General features: G+C 41.0%; 1 protein-coding gene across 2 annotated transcripts; it reads right to left on the bottom strand.

Annotated features, from left to right (window-relative positions):
- Positions 1-635: 635 nt before the first annotated feature.
- On the bottom strand, positions 636-22,511 carry ASNS (asparagine synthetase (glutamine-hydrolyzing)). 2 transcript variants are annotated; one of them, XM_048838216.2, is made up of 12 exons: positions 22,305-22,511; positions 19,652-19,947; positions 16,116-16,353; positions 13,547-13,732; positions 13,117-13,218; positions 11,231-11,358; positions 9,993-10,119; positions 8,401-8,507; positions 6,865-6,965; positions 4,496-4,577; positions 4,090-4,245; positions 636-2,620 (listed from the first exon to the last, which is right to left on the bottom strand). In XM_048838216.2, exons 2-12 carry the CDS (start codon positions 19,898-19,900, stop codon positions 2,411-2,413), a joined length of 1,686 nt encoding a protein of 561 aa, XP_048694173.1. In that variant the 5' UTR covers positions 19,901-19,947; positions 22,305-22,511; the 3' UTR covers positions 636-2,410. The 2 variants fall into 2 exon arrangements, with proteins under 2 accessions (XP_048694173.1, XP_048694174.1); XM_048838217.2 differs by lacking the exon at positions 22,305-22,511 and adding an exon at positions 22,176-22,291.
- Between the last annotated feature and the right edge of the window lie 1,922 nt (positions 22,512-24,433).

Raw genomic sequence — 24,433 nt, 5'->3', positions numbered from 1 at the left:
GGCCAGAAGGTCTGTCAGCCTCTCTGTTGGGTTCCCCATACTCACTGCTTGTTTGTTGGCATCCTGCAGCATCCCTAGAGAGCCAGTCCTAGGGATGCTTGAACTGTGCAGACAGAGATGGTGCCCTTTGTCCCGAAAGACTTGGCTCCTGGGGCTATGAGAATAAAAACAACTGATGAAGTGGTAGGACCCTCATTAAAAGGTAGGAGGGAGAATTGAAGACTGGCACCCCTAAGTTACTCTTACATTCCCTCTAAAACTGACTCTGCCACTATGTTACTTTTTCCCCAGAATATAGCACTCACCTCTGACAGGAAGCCCCAGAGCAGCAAATCAGCAACTTGGTATTACAGTGACAAACACATTAGAGTGATGATAGACAAATAACTTCTCTTTACTCTAGAGCTTCTTCTAAAATGAATGCTGCCCCCTCAGGGTCAATAGTAACAGGGAAAACTTACCAGAAAATTCAGTGAGCAGCGCATCTTTCCTTTGCATCCCAGTAAAGTCAAGATGCTTAGCATCACTATAGTTTGGTGTAAAACTGTTTCAAAAGCCGTTGTGGGTGGGTCCTACAGAAACTTCACTTCTAGGCTTAAGGAAAATGGTAGGCACCAGGAGGCTCAAACTGTCAATTTCAGTTAAAAAACCTTTATTAAAAAGCGAAGCGATGCTAAACCATACTATGAATCTGTTACAACACAAAACAGTTTCAAGACCCTTGTTGTGCAGAGGCCTATACTCAAGTAGTTCAAGGTAACAAAAGTCCACAGAAAGGTAAAGCCCGATACATAAACTTATGAAATTACCAAAGGTTAAAAACAGACTGGTACAAACTGAATTCCTTAATTTTTTTTTTTTTTTAAAAGGCAGAGCTAAGAGGTCTTCAAGGCTCCTGGTAAAAATCACAAGTTGGCAAAACAATTATCTGAATGAACCTAGAACTGAGAAAACGTTTGTAAGTTGAAGTCACCAAAATGTGCTCTCATTGATTAATCATAAGATGAGGTTTTCACCTCCTTTTTGTACATTTAAATGGGAGCGGTGGAATGTGTGGACTGGAAGGAGTGACCTTAGCCATCGTTGTGACTGCGACCCACACCTTCTCCTGGGACCTTGGAATCCATGGTACCATTGGGTCTTCATCATCCTGATCCTGCAAGGCCTCCTGACCAGATTGTGCCAGAGAATGTTCCACATGACATTGCCCCCTCCTCTGGCTTCAGCTGAGTCTTGAAGAGCACTTGGAAGATGATATTGTTCCCTTGTGACACTTTTTATTCTCACTCCTAAATTTCCCCAAATGTTGTGCAGGTGTGTAGCCACTTGACTCACATTAGAATCAATAGGAATCATGAAGTTAAAACCCCATACAGCTTTCAAAATCAAGCCCTTGAGGTAGAAACAAAGGATATAACTGGCCAATTTTATTCCATGCTATTCAAATTCTTACAACAAAACCGTTACCACTATATGTATAGACAGGCCAGATCTACAAAGATATTTCAAAAGATAAAAGTCCCACAGCATGGCCATGGCTGGCCACGGTTCGCTGACTCAGGCTCACAGGACTAAAAATTGATGTGTGGACATTCTGGCTCAGGCTCCAGCCTGAGCTCTGGGATCTTCCACCCTTGCACGGTCCAGGAGCTCGGGCTCCAGCCTGAATGTCTACACAGCTATTTTTCAGTCCTGGAGCCTGAGTCAGTGGACGCAGGCCAGCTGCAGGTTTATCCCTATGTAGACATACCCACCAGTGCCTAAGGAGCATGTAGTGGGATTTTCAGAAGTGCCTAAGCAGGTTAAATACCTACCTCCAACTGACTTTAGTTAGGCACCTAACTTGCTTAGGCACTTCTGTAAATTCTATTAGGTGCCTCTCTGTACCTGCAGGAATTTGCAAATCTCTGTAGATCTTGCCCAATGTCTATAGTAACCGTATGAATGCTACAATTTTTAAACACAGGAACCTAGACAGAATGACCAGACCAAAAATGCTCATTTTATACACCCCCCCCACGATGAAATTCGGGCGAACACACATCATATGAGCCATTCAAGTCTTCCAAGGAGGTTTTATATTAAAAAATACATGTATGTTTGTAACTGAAATCAGCCAATCTGACTGAGTATTAACAAGGGCAGAGCTGCTAAGCAAGATGGTACCCTTTTCACAGAGTAGTTTTTCAGACCAGAACTGTAGTTTAAGTGAGGCAGAGGTCCTTGTGCAAGCCCTCTGCAGTGGGGTGAATTTCACACTATTATACTAGCTATAAAGGGCTCTTTCATCTTAAATACCATTGTCCAAATCCATTCTGAATATTCTTTTAGACTACTGGGTTGCATAAGCTTTAGCGCAAGTAGAGCCATTTGGCGACAAGTAATTTGTGTTTCAAAATTACTGGAATACTTATTCTTTGGTAGCTGACTTGTAATGTTTCAATGTGCGAGCAGAAGGATCAGTAGCTTCAATCCATCTTGGCATCCAGTAATGGGAGAGCCAATCAGCTCGCCCGGGGTAGTGCTTCTCAAAGATCTGGCGGTAGTAGTAACCTTCTTTAGTCTTAGGAGGATTAAAAGGAAATTTCTCTGCTGCCTTTTCCAGCAGAAGGTCATCAACCTATGGACAAGAGTGAAATAAAAATTAAGCTGTGAAGTTGCTTTATAAATTATTCACCAGACCATGAGCTGCAGTCAAAATACCATCATCTCAGGGTAGAAGGATTTACCATTAACTCCACCGTTTCTTAAATTCCAGGAAGAGACTAAAAGCTTTCTAAAAGGTGAAATTCTGCCCTAGGATGTGTGCATGGCTCCCACTGAGCTCAATCTGCGCAACTTTATTGAGAATTAGTCTCATAAATGGCCCTATTAGTGCAATATTGTTTCCAGCTCCACAGAACGTGTCAACCTTTTTAAATCTAAAATTCTCTTTTTCAGTAAACTTACAAAAGTATCTCCCCATTTCCTTCCTCTCTTTATTGAATGATTCTGAGCAAGCTCAGGCTATGCAGTTATCTGCTTCTTGATAGGTTCTCTTCTGCCTGCGTACAATGGATCCTAATTCACTCCAATCAGCACAATCCAGTCTGCAGGCTTCCACTGGCAGAAAGTACCTCAGGAGTGGGAGTGCAGAGGTGAAGTCTCCTGCAGTCTCCATTCCACTAAGGGTAGGGATGAAGAAGGTTGATTCAGGTAATCTCCTGATCAGCTTCCACCAGCAGGGCTCCAACAGAGCACAACCATAAAGTTAATCTCCTTCCAACCCCCAGGGTGGGTACAGAGCGGGGATCCTATCAGCCACTCCTTTGGAGGTAGATGCCTCTGCTGGCATATCTTTCCCTGTTGTACAAGGGCATAAACTGCACTGGCACCAGCAGAGGTGAATTTCACCCACAGGCTGGGGTAAGGTGGGCATTATGTCCTACCACTAGTGATCATTTACACACAATCCCCTGCGCAAAGCAAGTGTAGCTGCAGTTACACTGCCTGGCTCGATAAGGAGAGATTTCAGCTCCAAAAAGGGCCTACTATGCTACAAACAAGCGTGGCTACCAAAAACTGACACTGCACTAACTCTGCAGCTGGGTAACAGCGGGCAGAGGTGATATAAATGGCTCGTATAAACTACAGCAGCTGCCCTAAGATGAAGGATTTCCCACAGTACCGCAGCTCCAGCATTCATTTCTCACATGAAACCCAGAATCAAACAGGTTTATCCATAAACTAAACACACACATATATTTGTAATCCAGCTATTTCCTTCACTTAAGCATATCAACTTCCTTTCATAGTCCTTTTCATGAGATTTTATCGTTTCTTTCCATCTAAAATTTCACCTCACACTACAACAGTTTTCATATCCTGAAGTACTTTCATTTCTTAAAAGCAATCTTGCTCCTGTAATATTCTTGAACAAATGACAATGAGAACTTCAAAACTCAAGTATTTATTTTCTGGACTATGTGCAAATTCCACCTTTCATTGGCTGATGCAATTTCTAATATATCTGCAGTGCCTTTAAACCTTAGAATGAAAGCATATGGTACTGTAGATAACAAGCAGAAATTTTAACATAAATAGCTGTACCTGGAGATCAACATACTCTTGAAGAATTGAAAACCAAGACTTCTTGAGAGATGTTATACCATCACTGAAGGCTTCTTTGGGTCTCCAAAGTATTTCTTTAGGAAGCAAGTTGGAATCCTGAAACGATTCTCTCAAGAGATGCTTTTCAATTCCATTCTATTGACAAGAAGCATAACAATGCTGTGAATGTTAGGAACCTAAGTGTAACAAATTTTACAAGAACATATCTTCCCCTTCGGAAGTCCCCATTCAATAAAAAGATCAGGCCATTGGCACCAATCCAGCAAAGCAATCAAGCATGTGAACAGTACCATTAAATTCTATAGGATTACTCCTGCTTAATGCTCTGCCGGATCACAACCTTAATCTCCAACATGTCTTTTGGGTGCTGAATAGGTTTGTTTACCTTTGGAATTCTGAGTTTTGCTGGCAGGGACAGGTAATAATAAGTAAATCGGTGATCCAAAAATGGGACTCTCAGTTCAAGACTAAAAAAACAACAACAAAAAACAAAAAATTAAAATAGAAAACATACTACATCAACCCCATGACACATTAGTTTAGAATTCCATAACTGTTAACATCCATTTATTTTGAACAGCAGAAGGAATACAAGGTTTAGTACTTTAATATAGGAACATTTCACTTATGCTCAAAATGTAATTTCTAATTAATCAGTTAGGACAATCCAGTAAACTATCTGCACAGTATTTATCAACCAAAAAAGTCCAAGAATTTTGTCACAGTGTATGCTGCCATCTATTGGAAAGTTTATGATATCATGTAAAAACGTAGGAATTCCTCCGGTAGGTTCCACAAAGACCTCGATAAAACAATGCACTTTGCATATAAACACTGAAAAAAATCCTGTAATCCTAAAAGATCTGTCAAGAACCAGCAAGCTGCCTGTGAGGAGACGCATCAGCATGTTTTAAGCTGTTGCAGAATCTGGTAAGTTTCACCCAAAAGCATACCAGAGTTTGGCTTTCAAACATGTTAGCAATAAAGATGCACCTGCGGGAACCACAAAGACATTTCATAGTGATTCTGCAATGCTCTCATGCAGAATTTCCATTAACTTCAACAAGAGTTCCATGTGCAGAAGCACTGAGCCCTTACTGCTTATGTTTGGGCCCAGTATGTTGTGGAGCCAGATAATTAGTATCATTTCTAAGACTTCATATTTGAGGTGACAAATGAGTTGATAAGAACTTTACTTTTGGTAGCGAGGAGCTGCATCAAGCACTCCTGTACTTGCAGCAGGGCACGTTAGTTTAAAGCGTGTAATGAAATGGGCCAGGACCTCAGCCGGTGCAAGTCAGCGTAGCTCCACTTAAAGTCAGCTGTGGAAGTGGTGCAGTGTATCTTAGTGCATTCCAAAACTGAGTTTATTATTCTTAGTTTTCCTCCTCACAAAACACCTACTGCAGGTAATGTGCAGTACACACTGCCCTTGAAGAACGACTACGGTTCAGTAATATTTCAGTGAAGAGGCTTGAACTTCCTACCCTTGTATACCGAGTAAGAGGTTAGGGCTTTTCAGTTTCAGCCAAAGATTGTTCAATGTGCATAACCGAGAATCTGTTGCTATATATTTTCCGCAGGTGATCGGCATCTTTGACTTTGTCCTTCTTTGCCCCCAACCCCTCATACTGATTGTTACCCTATTTCTCACATCACATTTAATGATAAGTTTTCAGAGCAGGTACCTTGTCTTTCCAATTGTTCTATAAAGCATTTCACAAACTTTTGTATAACTAACAGGAAAAGGCAATTGCAGCTCTTCAAGCACAAGGCAATTCAAAGTGTGAAAATAAACAAACCTGAATAAGCAGCCAGTCTCATCTGCGCAACATGCATTCTCCCCATTATTAAAATTGAGAAACTGAGGCACAAGAAGGTTTACTTGCTCATAGTCACACAAATCTGTGGCAGAGCCAAGAACAGAACCTGGATCTCCTGCCTGCCCAAGTCTTGTATTTTAGTCACAAGACCCTCCTTCCCTTCATATCTAGCCAGCTTCTTTATTAATATTCTGTAACTTTGTCTTGTCAAATTTCCTTTTTTCTTCCTTCCAGTTTCCATTCCTTAATGTTCAGATGCAGCCCTGTTGTTTATGCCAGAGGTCCTATAAACATATTGCCTAAACTCTTTAGTTATTTTTAAAACTTTCTGATTTTATCTTGGTCAGGAAGGGCCACTTCCCGCCCCCCCCCCCAAAATATTAACATTTCTAAATACAGTAAATATTGTGTACTGCTCATAACAAAGATCATTCCTCCTAGACAAAGGCCTTTCCTGCATCAATTAGCAGAATAGCAACCTAGTGCATTTGATATGATCAACTCTGCACAATCCTGTGAATTCTCCACCTGGATTCCTTCAGGATACAAATCCAATTTAATCTTGGTATGTAATTTTATACTGTTCTCCAGCCTTCTAGCTGATACTTTTAACAGGTATCTTTTTCTGTTTTGTTTTTTTTTTAAACCCATGAAGCCACAAAAAAGGATATTGCTTTCCTGCTCCCACAAGCTTTTAGGGCCAGATCCTGGTCCCACCAATAAACAGATAACAAATTTGTCCCTTAAAATATACTGAATTATAGATGAAGACAATTGAGGGTAATATTTCCCTCTACATGTTACCAAATGCGCCAATGTTCAGATGTTAGTAATTTCACAGAGGACAGCAAAATCTTTAAGATTCTAGTCTACTTAGGTTCTTAAACTACACCTATAACTGTGGTCTGTTGGAGCCTAAAACAGGTCTTACCCATGAGCTGCAGTAGTTCTGTCTGCACGAAGTACATCAAACATGTAGAGTTCTCTCAGAAGCCTCTCACTGTCTTCCATAGCTTCTTCAGGAGACGGGGCCTGTAACATACATGCAAACGGAGTACACACACATAATGCATGGTTGTATTGCTACTTTGAGAATTTTCTGTACATATATGGATTTCCAGTGATTTCTTTGCACAGAAGGAGAAGTTGTACTCTGCAGCGTATTCCATAGTACAGTAATACGCTATACACGCTTAGGGCATGAACATTAAAGCATCTGTACACAAATTTACACTGCATGCCAACTTATTTCACAATTTCTAAGCATTTGAGGAGACTACATACAATTGGATGATTAGGACTCCTTTCCCTAACCTTCCTCACTTTTATAGAAACACGCAACATGCATGCTCATACTCATGGGCTTATTCCAATACTGTACAAATAGCATGTGCCCTGTGTATTTCCCCAAAGCTACAACACATTCTATGGGGAGAATGCCAAATTCAGGTGATTTGGACAAAACCGCCCCAGTGTCTTCTTTCTATTAAAAATTTCTCAGGAATCCAAGTAGGACATAAGCGATCTCAGAACAGGGCCCTAAGGACTCAAATAATCAACCTCCTCAATTAAATTTGTTTGGAAGCAGTTACATGGAAATGCTGAATTAAATAATAATAATGATTGTTTAAGATTGTACATCTGTTACTATGACAGTTCTCACCACAAGCCAAGAGGATGTAAGTGATATTTATTACACAAAAAGTATAAGATGATGTTTAGGCCAGATTCTCATCTAATAATGTAAATCAGCATAGCTCCTTTGACTTCACACTTGGCAGCCTCAGTACAGAGGCCAAAAACTGCAGGGAAAGACAACTGAACTGTTTATTCACCCTTAGAAGTGGTCTCCGCAGGTCAGTGTTGACACACATTAGCAGGACAGTATGGGAAAACTTGCATTATGACAGGACTGTCCTTATTCCATAAATAAACAGAGGAATTAATGAGAAAATCCTCAAATGGTAGAAAGTGTCAGAACTTCATTGAACTCAGTTAGCTATGACAATTTACACCGCTGAAGATCTGCCCTTCAATCTCCAGCTGGCACCTTAACCAACTCTAAATTTGCTTTTAAAAATGTAGAAGAGAAAAAAATGTTTGAATTAAAAAATTATTACAAAAATGTATAATGATCTCTAAAAGGAAGAGCCTATAACAGGAGGAAAAAGGAAATGTCTGGACCCTGGACACAGCTGGTGACGTTCTCTTAAAACTCTACTATTCGACTTCAGTGGGACTACTCACATGCACAACAGCTTGCGTGCAGAAGTGTTTGCGAGATTGGGGTTTTGAATACTTACTTATTTGTCCACTTTAATACAGTATTTATTTGTAAGTGGATATAAAGTACCAGCATCAGAAAGAATTAATGTATTCCAAGGACTCTTTCCTGATTATTGTGGCCCAATATGGCCATGCACAAACAAGAATCCTTTTTCCTTTGAGAGCAAAATGTTGTTCTTACCTTATGGAAATAGATATAGCCTTGTGTAAGCTCATCTGAGCCTTCCCCTGAGAAAATGACCACACTGTCTGTTTTCTTACTTATGTGTTTGGAAACCAGATACATACCTAAAATAATAAAATCAGATTTACAAAGTTATTGTAAATTCAGTTATAACTGAACAAAATTCTAACTTCAGAAGCACAGTAATTATTTTGATTTAGTGTTTCAGTGCTTCTCTTACATATTAGAAATGAGGGGGAAACCATTGAAAGCCACAACAGTAGCTACTCTTTCTGCTTTTCAATCCCATTAAAATAATCACTAACCCATATCATTTTAGGTATATTTTCTGTGTCTAATTGTTCCCATGGTGCATGCTTTCCTAGAACTAGTCCTTAAAACTCAAACAATTGAAGGGAAAAATATACGTATAAGTGGCCTTGATATATATAAGCTAAGTCCCAGTGAAGTCCGTTGGACTTAAGCACATGCTTGAGGGCTATCATGAATAGGGATGTTTTCCTGAATTAAGGCTTATATTTGTAAGAATGAAAACAGTCAGTCAAATATTTATTACTGCTGGAAATTTACCTTAACAGTTATACTGTATAGTCCATTTCGTTTCCAAAGCACTGTATTAAGAAATTCTCTCTATTCTCTTCATATACATATAATGAATTCAGCATTCTCCTCATTGAGCCTTTCCACATGATTTAGTTTAGTCATAAAATAGTTTTGGTTTTGTTGCGGGTTGTTTGTTTGTTTTTTAAAAAAAAGACTCAGTTCATTAACCGGTGTTTATTTCAAGGAGTTCTACTACACTGTCATAGTAAAATCACATTTGAATGGAAACAAAAATATGAAGAAAAATTATTTATGTTTCCATATTTGTTATGGCAAAATAGTACATATATATTTTGAATTCACAAAACTTTGCCTGTCTTTCTGAAAGATACGCTTTAGCCAAACATGAAATTTTTGGTTCAGAACAGGAGTAAATGGTTGAGATTCTATGGCTTGTGTTTTATGGGAGATCAGACTTGATGAACTAATATTTCCTTCTGGCCCTAAAATCTGAATCTCTGTCTTTCATTTAAGAATCTTAAAGCCTCAATAAACCTCAAAGGAATGTAAATGCTGTTATACCTGTCTTACCAATAACTTGTCATGGTCCCACATGGAGGGCTTGTCTACAAAAACATTTAGTTCATCACAAACTATAGTCTAATTCTAGCCTGCGCTAGCCTACCACAAAATAAGTGTCTGCGCGGACCCTGCTGCCATGCATTAACAGTTCCCTAGTGACCTCTGATTTACTCCTGTTTCAAAGCAGAGTAGATCAAAAAGCACTAGAACCGTTAGTGCGTGGCAGCAGGATCCACACAATTAGTTCATGGCAGGCTAGGATTGAGTAGATTTACACCCCAGCTTCCATGAAATAAGTGTTTGTGCAGAAAAGTCCTGAGACAATGACAAAGTTGGAAATAGAAATCAGGGTTCCTGGCTCCCAGGTCCTCTCTGATCATTAGACAGTATACGAGGATAATACCTTTCCTGTAAAACTATACATCAGTACTTAGTAAAGAGTATATTTAAAATAAATAGCTTACCAACTGAAGCTCTTACTGTTGTAATATCATATGTTTCCAAGCTAAAAATAACTTCTTCTAATGCCTGAATTCCTTCTTCAGAATTAAATATTACTTCATGATGTTCACTGCCAATATAAGCAGCTACCTGTTATTACAGCTTACATTAGTAATCTGCCTTTTAACTCAAAGTGCTTTGCAAACATCCACAACATATCACTAAAATGCCAGACAAAAATCTTGCAACAAAAATTACATAACTGATTAAGACAGGAAGAAAATAAAACGGATATCCACTATAAACTGCGGTGGAAAATATTTCCCAAATTACAGTTTATTCTAACCCCAGTGTTTACACAAACCACAGTGGAATCTGTAATGGCTGTAAATAGTTGTGACATTTGTTTTTTTAAAGTACCACACAGCCTAAAAGACAGCACAGTGCCCCACAAAAGATTTGTCTAAACTACAAGTTCATTCACATAGACAGATGCTAGATGAGACAGTTCCAGTGGTTCTTCCAAGATCTAAAAGTTTAGTGGTTTATCCTTGGACTCAGCCACAAATGGAGGCAGAATTGCGGCACCTTTGAAAGCATGGCCCTTGCGGCAGAGCCATGAGTGAGACTATTTTTTTTTAATCCTGCTCCCATACCGCCTCGCAATACCCACTCCCACCTGCTCACATATTTTTTCCCTGCTCCCACCCGCAAAAACCTTAGATCCCGCAAGAAAGACAGATCCCCCCATGCTACCAAAAAAAAGTTAATGTTTTTATATATTATAAAAACAATTTTTACCATTAAAAAAAAAATAGAACAAATCATGCTTAAACCATTTAGTGATGTCCCACAAATTTCTGCAGTCTGGTTTTTTTTTTGCCCACCCAATCATGCCTGCAACAAAGTACATTTTACCCACTGCTGGTATTATGGCAGCGGGTCCTGCAGGACTCCCTGGATCCCAGTCCGTCTGCAGGGCTCTGCCTTGTAGTAATAACGCAGTGACAGTTTTGGTCACAAAAAGATTTTTCAAATACATAAGAACAAACAAATGAAACCAATCTATTTCTGTAATTTAATTAAGACGCAAACCCAATGCTGTGCAAACTTGGTTTTACTACAAATTCTGATTCCACCCAAAAGAGGATTAAGACTACATCCAGGACGCATTGTGACCTTATACAGGTAATGTAAAAGCAGTATTCTCTATTCAGCTTGAGCACGCTAACTGTAACTGAAGACAAAAATATTACCATACCTTTCTGGCAGCCAATAAATCAGGACTGTCTTCCATTCCAATGGCAAATGTTTGTAAAGGGTAACTGACGCTTGATTCTTTCATCAGTTTCACAAGCATGGCAGCAACCAAACTGGAATCCAAACCCCCTATCAGCAAAACAATTTATTTCGTTATGTTTTTAAGGCACAAGCATCTGTACAATGGAAACATGATTTACATAGGTCTTCCTTGTTAAATTATGTGTGAATCCAAGACACATGATGTACAAATGAGGGTGGAACAGAGCCCTAGAAGAAAAAGATGGCACTGTACAATTTCAGTGGAACAGCTGTAGTAGCAATTACTAGTGTATGTGCTGTCCAAGAACCACAACAGAAATCTTTTTTTAAATACACAAATAGATCTTCCATGGTGGTATAATGATTCTAAACAAACATACCTTCTCTCTGCCCATCCTGCCAAGATTAGACTGATTTTCCCCGCCCCACCCTCCTTCCAATACAAAACTGTACTTGTCTCCTTCATGACTATGCTTCCACCTACCGCTAACAAACATTCTCCTTAAGACTCCACTTGCTCCATCAGCTTTGCCCATTCTGGCCTGCTCACAGTCCCCAACTCTCTCTTCTGCTTGCAGCTACCATTCCAGCCATCTGACATACCCTCCTTCAACTTCACTATCCTTCTTGCCATTTTAAAAGCAAAATGTACAATTCTTCTTGCCTCTCTCATTTACTGCCACATCCCTTGCTAAAGCACACTGTTGAAACTGCATGCACAGGGCAATAGTTGTATAAATAGTATACAATTAGTGTGTACCTGGATTGTATTTATGGAGATTTGACTACGCTGCTGTAACTTGAGAACTTTAAATTTTGAAACTGTTTTGCCTTGGGGTTTTGTTTTTGTGGGGTGGGGGGGAAAGAGAGAGACCGTCCCATCCCCAGCACCACACTACCCATCCCAGCTTTTATGTAGGTAAATGAAAGGAGTTAGCAGCACTGGTCAAACTAAAAATCTTCTGTTGAGTCCTGCCTCATTCCAATACATACCTGATAAGATGCATAGTGAACGTATGTCATTATGCCATGCATACACACATGCACAACCTACCTTAACTCTGTCAATAAGAGCTCCTAAAAAAAAAAATTGTAGTGAAACAAATGTCAGACCCAATACTAGACAGCAGATATCTGGATTCTACAGTAAATGCCTTAACACTAGAACACACTGCCTCCCAGCCAAGACACTGAACTTTCTTCTGGACTTTAGATTACCCCCTTTGAAAAAAAGTTAGTGATTAGTTTTGGCCCAGATGCCCCTAAGTCAGTACACACAAGATATGCCTTCTCCCTGCCCCCACAAACACACACAAGGGGAGGTGAAATGCAGAAAAGAAGCCAACTCCCCCTCTTTTCTGGAATACGCAGAGGCCTCTCTACAGATTTACCTTGCAATAGTGAGGTGATGTCTCATTTTTATAAGATATTTACCCTCACTAAAAAGCCCTATAATGTTATGAGTACATTGGATTAGCACTGATTAAAGTGTTGTTTTTGTATCTTCTTAGTGAAAGATGGCCAGGCACTCTGCAATCCAACGTCCCAGCTCAGGTTCCATTAGGTATAATAATAATAAATAATAATAATAATATAGTAAGAGGCTCAATAAACTATAGTAAACTATAGTAAGAGGCTCACAACAATCTTCAAAAATTCCTTCAAGTTTCTGTTAAAATTTTTGGTAGGTAGAAAAAGTGTATTAAAAGTCGTGTTATTTTAGTTGCATCACAGACATACCAGAGTAAGTAAGCACTTTATTTATTGGCACGGGGTGGTGGGGGGAAGAAGAAGAAGAAGAGAGCAGGGAGGGAAAGAATAATCATTCTAGGTTTCGATATTTACCTGACAAAAGACAGCCAATTCTTCTGTGACTCATTAAACGTTTTCTAACAGCATTTTCAAACAGAAGCCGAATGTTGCTTTTCACCGTTTCAAGATCCAAACCTGCCACGAAAGGAAACAAGCAAATATCCTTGTTTCGGGGGTTTCATTAAGGCTTTGCTGGACTAAACTAAATAAGGATACAACATTGTTTGCTATCAAATGAATTTCAGAAAAGGAGGAAGGAGCTCCAATATATTCACAAGCACATAAAAAGAGAGCCCCCAAATATCACGCCCCTACAGCCTAAGGTTTCTTTTCAGCTCTTTGCCAAATGATTCTACCACTTATACCACACAATACAGGTTAAATGTTCATGAAAAATTAAGTAATGAATTATTCTGATTAATTTAAAACAAGGCTATAAAAATCTATTTCTTTGCTGTGTTACCTGCAGGCAGATGTTCCATTGTATCATAAGCAGCATGCAGAGGTTCATCTTTACAACTATGAAATTTTACCAGTTCCACTGATGCAACTTTGCCAGATGGTTTTAAATCCAACACTTCATAGTGTCCCGGAAGAAATGGCTCCACTTTAGGACAAGAGGACATGGAGTGCTTTAAGTTGATAAGACCTGCAAACATGAAAAAATGTGGAGGAGTATTTACTATGCCTTTCACCATGGTCCCTGAGCTGCCTAAAATTAGATACAAAATATTTTTCTCCAGATTATCTATTATAATCTAATTCTGCCCTGGCTGGTACAATGACGGGGGTGGGAGGTGTGGGGGGTAGGATATGCTACTTGAGACCTCCTCTGATTCAGGAGTCCTCCCAACAACAGATTGTTTTAGAGCAGCAGCAAAGTAAACTGCAAACATAGACAGGGTGTTCCTTGTAACTAGCACTTGCTACTAACAGCAGCATGCAGCTCATGATACGCCCATCTAGCTATGATCAAGCCACCAAAACAACAGACAACCTCATTGGGGTCATGGTTCATAGGCTACCATATTATCTTTTAACCCTATGGAGAAACTCTACCTATCTTGCTGTCTGTGTGGGGAAAGAGGCTCTCGACACTCACTCCATCCCCTAATGCACCAAAGGGTCTCGTCCTGCACTTACTGAAGTCAGTGTCAAAACTCCCATTGACTTGCATGGCACAGGGTCAGGTCTCAGCGCAGCACAGGGCAAACTTTACTATAACTCAGCTTCTAACTGCTAAGTAGTATTTTACTACTGAGATGTTTTAGGGAAAATATGGCATTATTGAATACAGTGACAGGGTCAAGCGCCTGTGCGAGCTTGAAAGACAGAAAGTAACAATGAAAGGAATTAGCAGCACTGGTCAAACTAAGACACTGAACTTTCTTCTGGACTTTAGATTACCCACTTTGAAAAAAAAGTTTACATATAAAACCAAAAAGAGGTTAACAAAAATCACTAAGCGGCCAAAGTCACTGCAGAGTTGATATTAAAATAAGTAATTATTTATATCAATTTAGCAATTCCATAATTACTAAATTATAGACTCAGAACCTAAATGTGTTGTTTCTAATAAAGGACTCAGGATCAGACTGGCAATAAAATGGTCAAGGGCCATATTTTACTTTCATTCTACACAAACTTCTGGTGAAGTCACAGGGAGTATTTTGCAAAAACTGAAAGGGGAATGTGCCCACATGGTTATTTGGATGCAGTCAGATGGATTTCAAAAAAAGTTAAGTTATTTTAGTAGTGATACAGAAGGGAACTGTGAGCAGTCCTTATTGGGGAAAAGGGGAAAAAACAAAACGAAACAAACAAAAAAAAACCCACCATAGGGAGTTAAGCACAAATAAAAAAAAGACTGTAGGATTGAGTCTCTGAGATTGCATCATTACAATGGTCGAGCTAATCTGGATGCCAATAACGAAACACATATACAGCAGTTCAAGGGTAAATGTGAGGAAACAAGAGATTTATTTAGATCTTATTCAAATAAACTCCCTTCCTATCCCAGTTTGGTAGTGTTTATACACCTTAGTGTCTATGGTTCCAGTATTTCATCGTTTTTCCTAAAAATAAAGAACCAGTGGAAGTACGGTGACCAGACATCCCAATGTTATCAGGACCATCCTGATATTAGGACTGGTGTCTTATATAGAAGGTGTGGCCAAACTGTAGGTTGTGAGTCACATGCGGGTCTTTACAGTTAAAGTGTGGCTCACAGGGCACCCCACGTACCCCTCTCTCATTCTCCACCTATAAGATTGGGCATGGGGGAGCTTGGCACTTTTGTCCTGTGGCAGAGTGGTGGAACTAGGGGCTTCTGCCCTGCAAGGGATGCGGGAGTGTCTATGGGTTTTAGCCCAGTGGGGGGAGGGGTGGGGAGAGAAAGAGTCCCCAATTTTTCACACTTGCTAACTGGTTACCCTAGGTGGAAGTATGAGGTCTAACTGAGGAAAAAAAAGGATACTGAACTTTCAAATAAGAGACAGCAATTATTCTAAAAGCATTTGTATTTTCTCTTCCTCTACAAAATTTTAGCAGGACTGTAAACTTCTTGATCTGATTCGACAGGTTCCCACCAGTTACTTCAGAATTCAGTCAGAATTCCGAGGATCAAACTCTGGTCTCACTTACACTGGCATAAATCCATTGACTTCACCTGACTTCTGTATAACTATCAGAATCAAGACTTCAAATATTATCTGAAATCAGATAATAAAGATACTTGGCAGCCATAACTATGTAAAAGTAGATAACTGATTTTTAGCTATATTAAAAGGCCATTTATTCAAGTCTAATGTCTTCCTATTTTATAAAATGTCTATCAAGTTCTATTTACATATTTTTTTAAAAACAAATGGGAACACACATGATTTTATACTAAATTACCAATAATTTTGTTGTATCTCCTTAACGATCACCAAGAGAATAAAATTTGTGTTCCTTCAAGACTTTTTATATTTTGACTCAACAGCGGTGACGATGAAGTTGATTACTAAATTTATTAACTTTATTGATTTTACCTTTTGCCTCAGAGCAGACACCCAAGAATCCATCTTCAGTCAGCACCTTAAACAATGGTCTGACTCCATATGTATCTCTTCCCAGAAACACTTTCCTGTTTGCCGTGTCCAGCAGGATGAATGCAAACACACCATCTAGCATGGAGGCTGTTTGCTCTATTCCTCCTCTGTTGTAAAGATGAAGGATTACCTCGCCATCTACTAAAGTTTGATATTCAAATCCAAACTGCTTTTGCAGCTAAGGAAAATTATTAGAAAGAAAAAAAAGATTAGCATTCACAGACACTGACTGCATTCATTTTTACTTTAAAAAAAAAGGGGAGGAGGGGGACATTTACTTGCTTTTAATAAAAAAAAAGAATATTGATTACTTGGTGGATAAGAGTCTGAAAACTTTATAGACGTTTTCATACAAGCAAAGGAAAGGATACACTGTGTTTCAGATCTGATTTAGGTTCTATTTGCAGCTCTGCCACTGACTTCCTCTGCAACTCACTTCAGGGACAAATTTTCAAAAGGTGTGGGCTTCAGTTGCTGGGTGTAAAATTTGAGACACCCTTGTCAGATTTTTAGAGACACTGAGCTCACTTAATCTAAAATTAAATCTCTTAATGGGGACAATACTACTTATCTACCTTACAGGGGTGTGGCATTGCTTAATTCATTAATATTTCTAAAGCACTTTGGAAATGAACTGTATTTGCTTCAATTATACAATACCAGCATAATACAGTAATAATACTTTGACCTGAGAATTTCATTTTGCCAGTTTAACTGGAGGAATTAAAAAACAAAACAAACAAAAGTTTGTTCAGTGAAATTTAAGATTCTTCCATAAGCAAAAATAAGCAGTTTCAGATGCCAGAAGTTTTGGCAGCCATGAGTATGCTTCATGCTCGTGTTGTAATCATTTTAAAAAGTAGCACAACCATCTACTGATGGTACTTACTGACCGATGGTAGAAAATCAGCCAAAAATAACTTGTAAGACAGCAACTGTAAAAAGGATATTATCACTATATTTTTGATAATATGTTTTAAATCATGGGGTGAAATCGTGGCCTCACTGAAGTCAAAGGGAGTTTTGTCATTGGCCACCATTGTGCTCACCTATGGTTCTTTAACAAATAAGCTCCAAAAACATACTTGCCAACTGGAAATCACTCTCTTTACTCAAATTGTTTTTAACTACATCAGTGCACACATGATTTTATAACTCCCACTAATGGCAATGCAAGTTTTGCCGGATTAAGAACTGCAGGGTTGGACTCATGTTCAGAGTCTGCTTTTAGAAAGCAAAAAGAAAAGGAGTACTTGTGGCACCTTAGAGACTAACCAATTTATTTGAGCATAAGCTTTCGTGAGCTACAGCTCACTTCATCGGATGCATACTGTGGAAAGTTTAGAAGATCTTATTATATACACACAAAGCATGAAAAAAATACCTCCTCCCACCCCACTCTCCTGCTGGTAATAGCTTATCTAAAGTGATCACTCTCCTTACAATGTGTATGATAATCAAAGTGGACCATTTCCAGCACAAATCCAGGGTTTAACAAGAACGCCTGGGGGAGTGGGAGGGGTAGGAAAAAAACAAGGGGAAATAGGCTACCTTGCATAATGACTAAGCCACTCCCAGTCTCTATTCAAGCCTAAATTAATTGTATCCAATTTGCAAATGAATTCCAATTCAGCAGTTTCTCGCTGGAGTCTGGATTTGAAGTTTTTTTGTTGTAAAATAGCGACTTTCATGTCTGTAATCGCGTGACCAGAGAGATTGAAGTGTTCTCCGACTGGTTTATGAATGTTATAATTCTTGACGTCTGATTTGTGTCCATTTACTCTTTTACGTAGAGACCGTCCAGTTTGACCAATGTACATGGCAGAGGGGCATTGCTACTGAAAATGACCATTACATCCTGCAGAACACAGCAAGTATAGAAGACTGCTGATACAAGGGACTCAGCATTTGCTTTGCTCTGCAGTATGTTAGGATGATTCTCAGTAGCTTACCGCAACAATCAGACACTGAAAAAGCCACACTCTGCAGCACGTAGTTCGTCAAACTGCCAGTGACATCAGTGGGAGCGTGACTGAGTAAGCATTACAGAGTCAGGCCTTTGCTATCAATCACAGCTGCTACTTACCCATACATTCCATATTTAACATGCTGGTGTGACTGACTATATATAGGCCTGGATTCAGGAAGGTACCTATGAACGTGCATAACTTTAAGGATACAGGTAGAACCAGACAATAAATTAGGACTACAGTGCCAGGTTTTCAAAAGGTATTTAGGCACCTAAAGATGCAGATAGGCATCTAATGGGATTCTCAAGAGTGCCCAACTTGAGTACCTAACTCCCAATCATTTCAATGAGATTCAGGACTCATCTACACTGGGAACTTACCCTCAGCATAGCTACATCCTCACCGCTGAGAGACACGACTTTGCAGACCTAACCATAGATTCATAGATATTTAGGTCAGAAGGGACCATTATGATCATCTAGTCTGACCTCCTGCACAACGCAGGCCACAGAATTTCACCCACCACTCCTGCAAAAAACCTCACACCTATATCTGTGCTATTGAAGTCCTCAAATCGTAGTTTAAAGACTTCAAGGAGCAGAGAATCCTCCAGCAAGTGACCCGTCCCCATGCTACAGAGGAAGGCAAAAAACCTCCAGGGCCTCTTCCAATCTGCCCTGGAGGAAAATTCCTTCCCAACCCCAAGTATGGTGATCAGCCTGGGTTATTTCAAAGGAAGAATTCTTCCATCAACCTAGTTACCACTTCTAAGGGAGATGGATTAATTACAGCGATAGGAGAACCCCTCCCGTCGCAGCAGTGCGTGTCTACACTGAAGCAGTACAGCTGTGTTACTGTAGCACTTTAAGTGTAGGTATACCCTTAGACCCCTAAACTGCTTAGGTGGTTTTGAAAATTCCGCTAGACCCCATCTGTATCTTTAGGTGCCTAAATACTTTTGAAAATCTGGCCCACAGTGAACACTGTATTGATCTATACTGAGAATATTTAAGACATGTCCTATCTCATCTGATATGATGAGATTAAGCAGAAACATAAATAATATACGAGGAGGACAGAAGAAGAGCTCCCCCAAAATAATCTGAAGAATACCAAATTTAAGAGGACTTTTTTTTGGGGGTGGAGGGGGTAATTTTACATTTTCCCCTCTGACTCCCAAATTCTTTATTAGTAAGCACTGACTATGCACTTACCCCTTGGAAGCTTAAAATTGGGGTAGACTTCTTTACTAAGTTATTTTTCCTCTGTTTATACATAGTCACTATTTACTGTAACTATTTGAAGGACTACTGTATTCTGAGTCTCTCTCATATACTTATGAATTGGCTCCAGATTTTGACCCAGTTTGTTTTTGAAGTTGCATCATTTGATTATTTGCTCTGACATTTTAGTCCACAGTGTTTTAGAGATGTTCCAAATCTTCACCGGCACTGAGGTACTACAGATCAGTCTTTTTTTTATTTTTTTGTTTGTTTGTTTGTTTACCTGTCTGAAGTTGTAGATTTCTCCATTGTAACACAGCCATAAATACGGAAACTTCTTCACCCGAATAGGCTGCATGCCATATAATTGATCAACAATCGCAAGACGATGGAAACCAAAACAACAGTTGGTGAAGCCATTGACGTTTTCAAAACGAAATGCGTCAGGACCTCGGTGAGCTATTTTCATGGCACTTAGACACTGGACAGAAAGGCATTCATCGCTTCCAAAAAGGGCCCAGATACCACACATTTTGAAATCTCTTGCAGGCTGTGTCACAGCTACTTAAAATGAAGAACCTGTTAACAGAAAGATATGTCATCATCCAATGTGTTTTAGCTATAACAGATACCTATGAAGCATATTTTAATTTCTTGAATATGAATAATTAAACACTGTCTTATGAAGAAAGTAACTTGTTTAGGCCCTGTTGACAGAAGGTTGATTTAAAACAAACAACTTCAGAACTTCAGCATACCTTGCACAGACCAATAAACTAGGTTTAAGTTCAGTTTTAGATACAGTAAATATGTTTGTGGGTTATTTTAGTTGTTTCTTGCTTACAGAATGCAAACTCATATTCCAAGTACAGAATCATAGGTTGATCAGATGTGGTCAGGAAGTGGGTAAAAATTAGTTTTGGTCCTAACTTAGCAGACAGACCTGACTTTCTGAGTCTGATAAGCAAGAGCTTTAGTTACCCTAAGTTTAGACAATTTGACTAAAGGCTCTTGAAAGATCTTGCTGACAAATGCAAATATCTAGTGAATCTAACTTACGAAATGAACCACTCAAGTCAAAACATTCCAAATGTCAAGTTGTATCTGGCAAACAGACATTTTCCACATATGCAATATTTTTATTCCTGTTTTCCTTGTTAATGGTAATTATTAAATCACATGTACATAATGTGCTAACAGTTCAAGCAACCCTGTTAACTTAAAAACCATTCTTCTGTCCATTGAGTTGGGTGGGAGAGTGTTTGGGGTTTCTTTGTTTTTTAAAGAATTACCAAGACTATAGGTCTCGTCTACACTGCCACTTTACAGTGCTGCAACTTTCTCGCTCAGGGGTGTTAAAAAACACCCCAAGCGCTGCAAGTTTCAGCGCTGTAAAGCAGCAGTGTAGACTGTGCTCCCAGCGCTGCTAGCCATGCTCCCCCGGTGGGAGTGGGTTTTTTTTTTTTTTTACAGCGCTGGGATAGAGCCACAGCAGCGCTTTAAGGTTGCTAGTGAAGACATAGCCCATTTTAAAAGGGAGAAACTGAAAAACAGAGGAACGTGTTTTTCCTCTTATTTACTTTGTGTACTTGATGGTACTTTCTGCATAGTCAATGTAGCTGTTTCACTATTTTGTATTTCCTCTATTGTTTGCATGGGTCTTCCACACAGCAACAGAGTAGGGGGGAAAAATTTTAAACAAAAAACAGGGAAATGGAGTTGCCAAGCTATAAAAATTGGCACACAGACTCAGAGGTAGGTGTAGGTACTTCAAAAGGACTTTCAATGTATTTGTAATTGACTCGATTTCAAATTGGCAGTGTCTCTTTAACACCGCAGGACAACCTTTTTCAAATGGTTTGACCATGGAGTGAATTTCTGGGGGGACGGGAGGTAAGCCCATTTCATTCAGCAAAATTTCGTCTAAAAACCCTCCTTTCCCCAGTAGTCTCAACGCTGATAGCCCAAGTAACACGTATTGCTTTCTTCACATCCTCTGTCTGATGCAATTCTTAGGCGTACAGCTTTGCACAGCAATGAGTCAGTAAGCCTCTCCTCTTAAGTAATGACAGGTTTCAGAGGAACAGCCGTGTTAGTCTGTATTCGCAAAAAGAAAAGGAGTACTTGTGGCACCTTAGAGACTAACCAATTTATTTGAGCATGAGCTTTCGTGAGCCACAGCTCACTTTGAGCTGTGGCTCACGAAAGCTCATGCTCAAATAAATTGGTTAGTCTCTAAGGTGCCACAAGTACTCCTTTTCTTTCTCCTCTTAAGGATTGCATAGCCCACATGAAGCCCAGCGGGGCCAGTATCTGCCTCTGTGTAGTCATCACCGAGCAGAATGGGGCCCTCAATCTTTGGGTCTTCTAGGCACTAATGCAACACACAAAGTAAGGCCCCGTTCCTCCAGCCCTGTGCCACGAGCAGTCCCTAAGCAGGCGGGTAAGAGTTTGGAGGATCGGAGCCTACAGGAGAAGCTGGCAAAAGAAAAACATCAACATCCTTCCCGCGAGTGACCAGCTGCCCCTGGGCGCGCGCGCCATTCCCCCCAGCTGGAGGGCCCCAGCCGGTAGCTGGGGAGCGGAGCACACCCCGGCCGGGCACAAGCCGGGAAGGAGCTCGGTCCGGCGGAAGCAGCACGGCGGCGGGCGGCAGCAGCTCGCCAGCCACAGCAGCGGCGCGGCGATAGCGCTCCCGTCGCGCCCGGCCGGCCGGCCAGCCACGCGGTGCGGGCCCCGCCCGGGGAGAGCCAGCGGCTGCCGGGCACAGCAAACTACCGCCGCCGCCGCCCTCCCTGCCCCGTTACCCCTGCTCCGCCTCCAGCGCCGGGCCAGGCTTGCTCAGCAGCCGGCCAGAGATGCTGAGGGAGGCCCCGCTCCAGAGACTGCTGCGAACCAGACAGGCGGAGGCAACCGTCTCCCCGACCCCTCCTCACCTGCCGAGCGGCGCCCGTGAAACCTGGCTCCTCCTTCCCGTCTTCCTGCTGCTGAAACACAGAGCGAGGTTTCATCATGGGGCTCCCCCTGCCGCCGCCCTTCGCTGCTCTGCCCTACTCTCACCACCAAGCGGAGAGGGGCGCAGCGCTCTGCCCCGCTCCCCTGTACACATGGTGGGTCATCGTCGACCCTAGATTTATGTTTAACTCCGCAACCTGCCGCCAGCCATTTCTTTTGCCTCCCTGTGAGGCGGGCGGGGGAGCCCTGTACATCTGTTCACAAAGAACGTTCTCCAGAAAGAAGAGAGACACCCCCCCACACACACAAAAAGAAAAGGAGGACTTGTGGCACCTTAGAGACTAACCAATTTATTTGAGCATGAGCTTTCGTGAGCTACAGCTCACTGCATCAGATGCATACCGTGGAAACTGCAGCAGACTTTATATACACACAGAGAATATGAAACAATACCTCCTCCCACCCCACTGTCCTGCTGGTAATAGCTTATCTAAAGTGATCATCAAGTTGGGCCATTTCCAGCACAAATCCAGGTTTTCTCACCCTCCACCCCCCCCCCCCACACAAATTCACTCTCCTGCTGGTAATAGCCCATCCAAAGTGACACCTCTCTACTCAATGTGCATGATAATCAAGTTGGGCCATTTCCTGCACAAATCCAGGTTCTCTCACCCCCTCACCCCCCTCCAAAAAACACACACACAAACTCACTATCCTGCTGGTAATAGCTCATCCAAAGTGACCACTCTCCCTACAATGTGCATGGTAATCAAGGTGGGCCATGTCCAGCACAAATCCAGGCTTTCTCACCCCCCCCCCTTTTTTTTTCCCCCAGGGACACACACACACACACACACACACAAACTCACTCTCCTGCTGGCAATAGCTCATCCAAACTGACCACTCTCCAAGTTTAAATCCAAGTTAAACCAGAACATCTGCGGGGGGGGGGGGGGAGTAGGAAAAAACAAGGGGAAATAGGCTACCTTGCATAATGACTTAGCCACTCCCAGTCTCTATTTAAGCCTAAATTAATAGTATCCAATTTGCAAATGAATTCCAATTCAGCAGTTTCTCGCTGGAGTCTGGATTTGAAGTTTTTTTGTTTTAAGATAGCGACCTTCATGTCTGTGATTGCATGACCAGAGAGATTGAAGTGTTCTCCGACTGGTTTATGAATGTTATAATTCTTGACATCTGATTTGTGTCCATTTATTCTTTTACGTAGAGACTGTCCAGTTTGACCAATGTAAATGGCAGAGGGGCATTGCTGGCACATGATGGCATATATCACATTGGTGGATGTGCAGGTGAATGAGCCTCTGATAATGTGGCTGATGTTATTAGGCCCTGTGATGGTGCCCCTGAATAGATATGTGGGCACAGTTGGCAATGGGCTTTGTTGCAAGGATAAGTTCCTGGGTTAGTGGTTCTGTTGTGTGGTATGTGGTTGTTGGTGAGTATTTGCTTCAGGTTGCGGGGCTGTCTGTAGGCAAGGACTGGCCTGTCTCCCAAGATTTGTGAGAGTGTTGGGTCATCCTTTAGGATAGGTTGTAGATCCTTAATAATGCGTTGGAGGGGTTTTAGTTGGGGGCTGAAGGTGACGGCTAGTGGCGTTCTGTTATTTTCTTTGTTTGGCCTGTCCTGTAGTAGGTAACTTCTGGGAACTCTTCTGGCTCTATCAATCTGTTTCTTTACTTCCGCAGGTGGGTATTGTAGTTGTAAGAAACCTTGACAGAGATCTTGTAGGTGTTTGTCTCTGTCTGAGGGGTTGGAGCAAATGCGGTTGTATTGCAGAGCTTGGCTGTAGACGATGGATCGTGTGGTGTGGTCAGGGTGAAAGCTGGAGGCATGTAGGTAGGAATAGCGGTCAGTAGGTTTCCGGTATAGGGTGGTGTTTATGTGACCATTGTTTATTAGCACTGTAGTGTCCAGGAAGTGGATCTCTTGTGTGGACTGGACCAGGCTGAGGTTGATGGTGGGATGGAAGTTGTTGAAATCATGGTGGAATTCCTCAAGGGCCCCACACACACATACTCATGTTCTCTGCTAAAATAAGAGCAGGGCGGGAGGGAGGGAGGTTGGGATTGGAAAGCCCGGCTGCAGACTA

The sequence above is a fragment of the Caretta caretta genome, chromosome 2 (genome assembly GCF_965140235.1).
Source record: "Caretta caretta isolate rCarCar2 chromosome 2, rCarCar1.hap1, whole genome shotgun sequence".
NCBI classification, from domain to species: Eukaryota; Metazoa; Chordata; order Testudines; family Cheloniidae; genus Caretta; species Caretta caretta.
This window is presented reverse-complemented; position numbering and strand designations above follow the sequence as displayed.

Bases quoted from the DNA above. Each gene is read 5' to 3' on its own strand.
- ASNS (XM_048838216.2), bottom strand. From the start codon at position 19,900: ATGTGTGGTATCTGGGCCCTTTTTGGAAGCGATGAATGCCTTTCTGTC. The intron at 13,219-13,546 runs GTAACACAGCAA...CTTTCGTGGCAG, and splicing joins AATGGAACATCTGCCTGCAG to GTTTGGATCTTGAAACGGTG. The intron at 11,359-13,116 runs GTAAATATCGAA...TTTTGCTGATAG, and splicing joins AATTGGCTGTCTTTTGTCAG to GGGGTTTGGATTCCAGTTTG.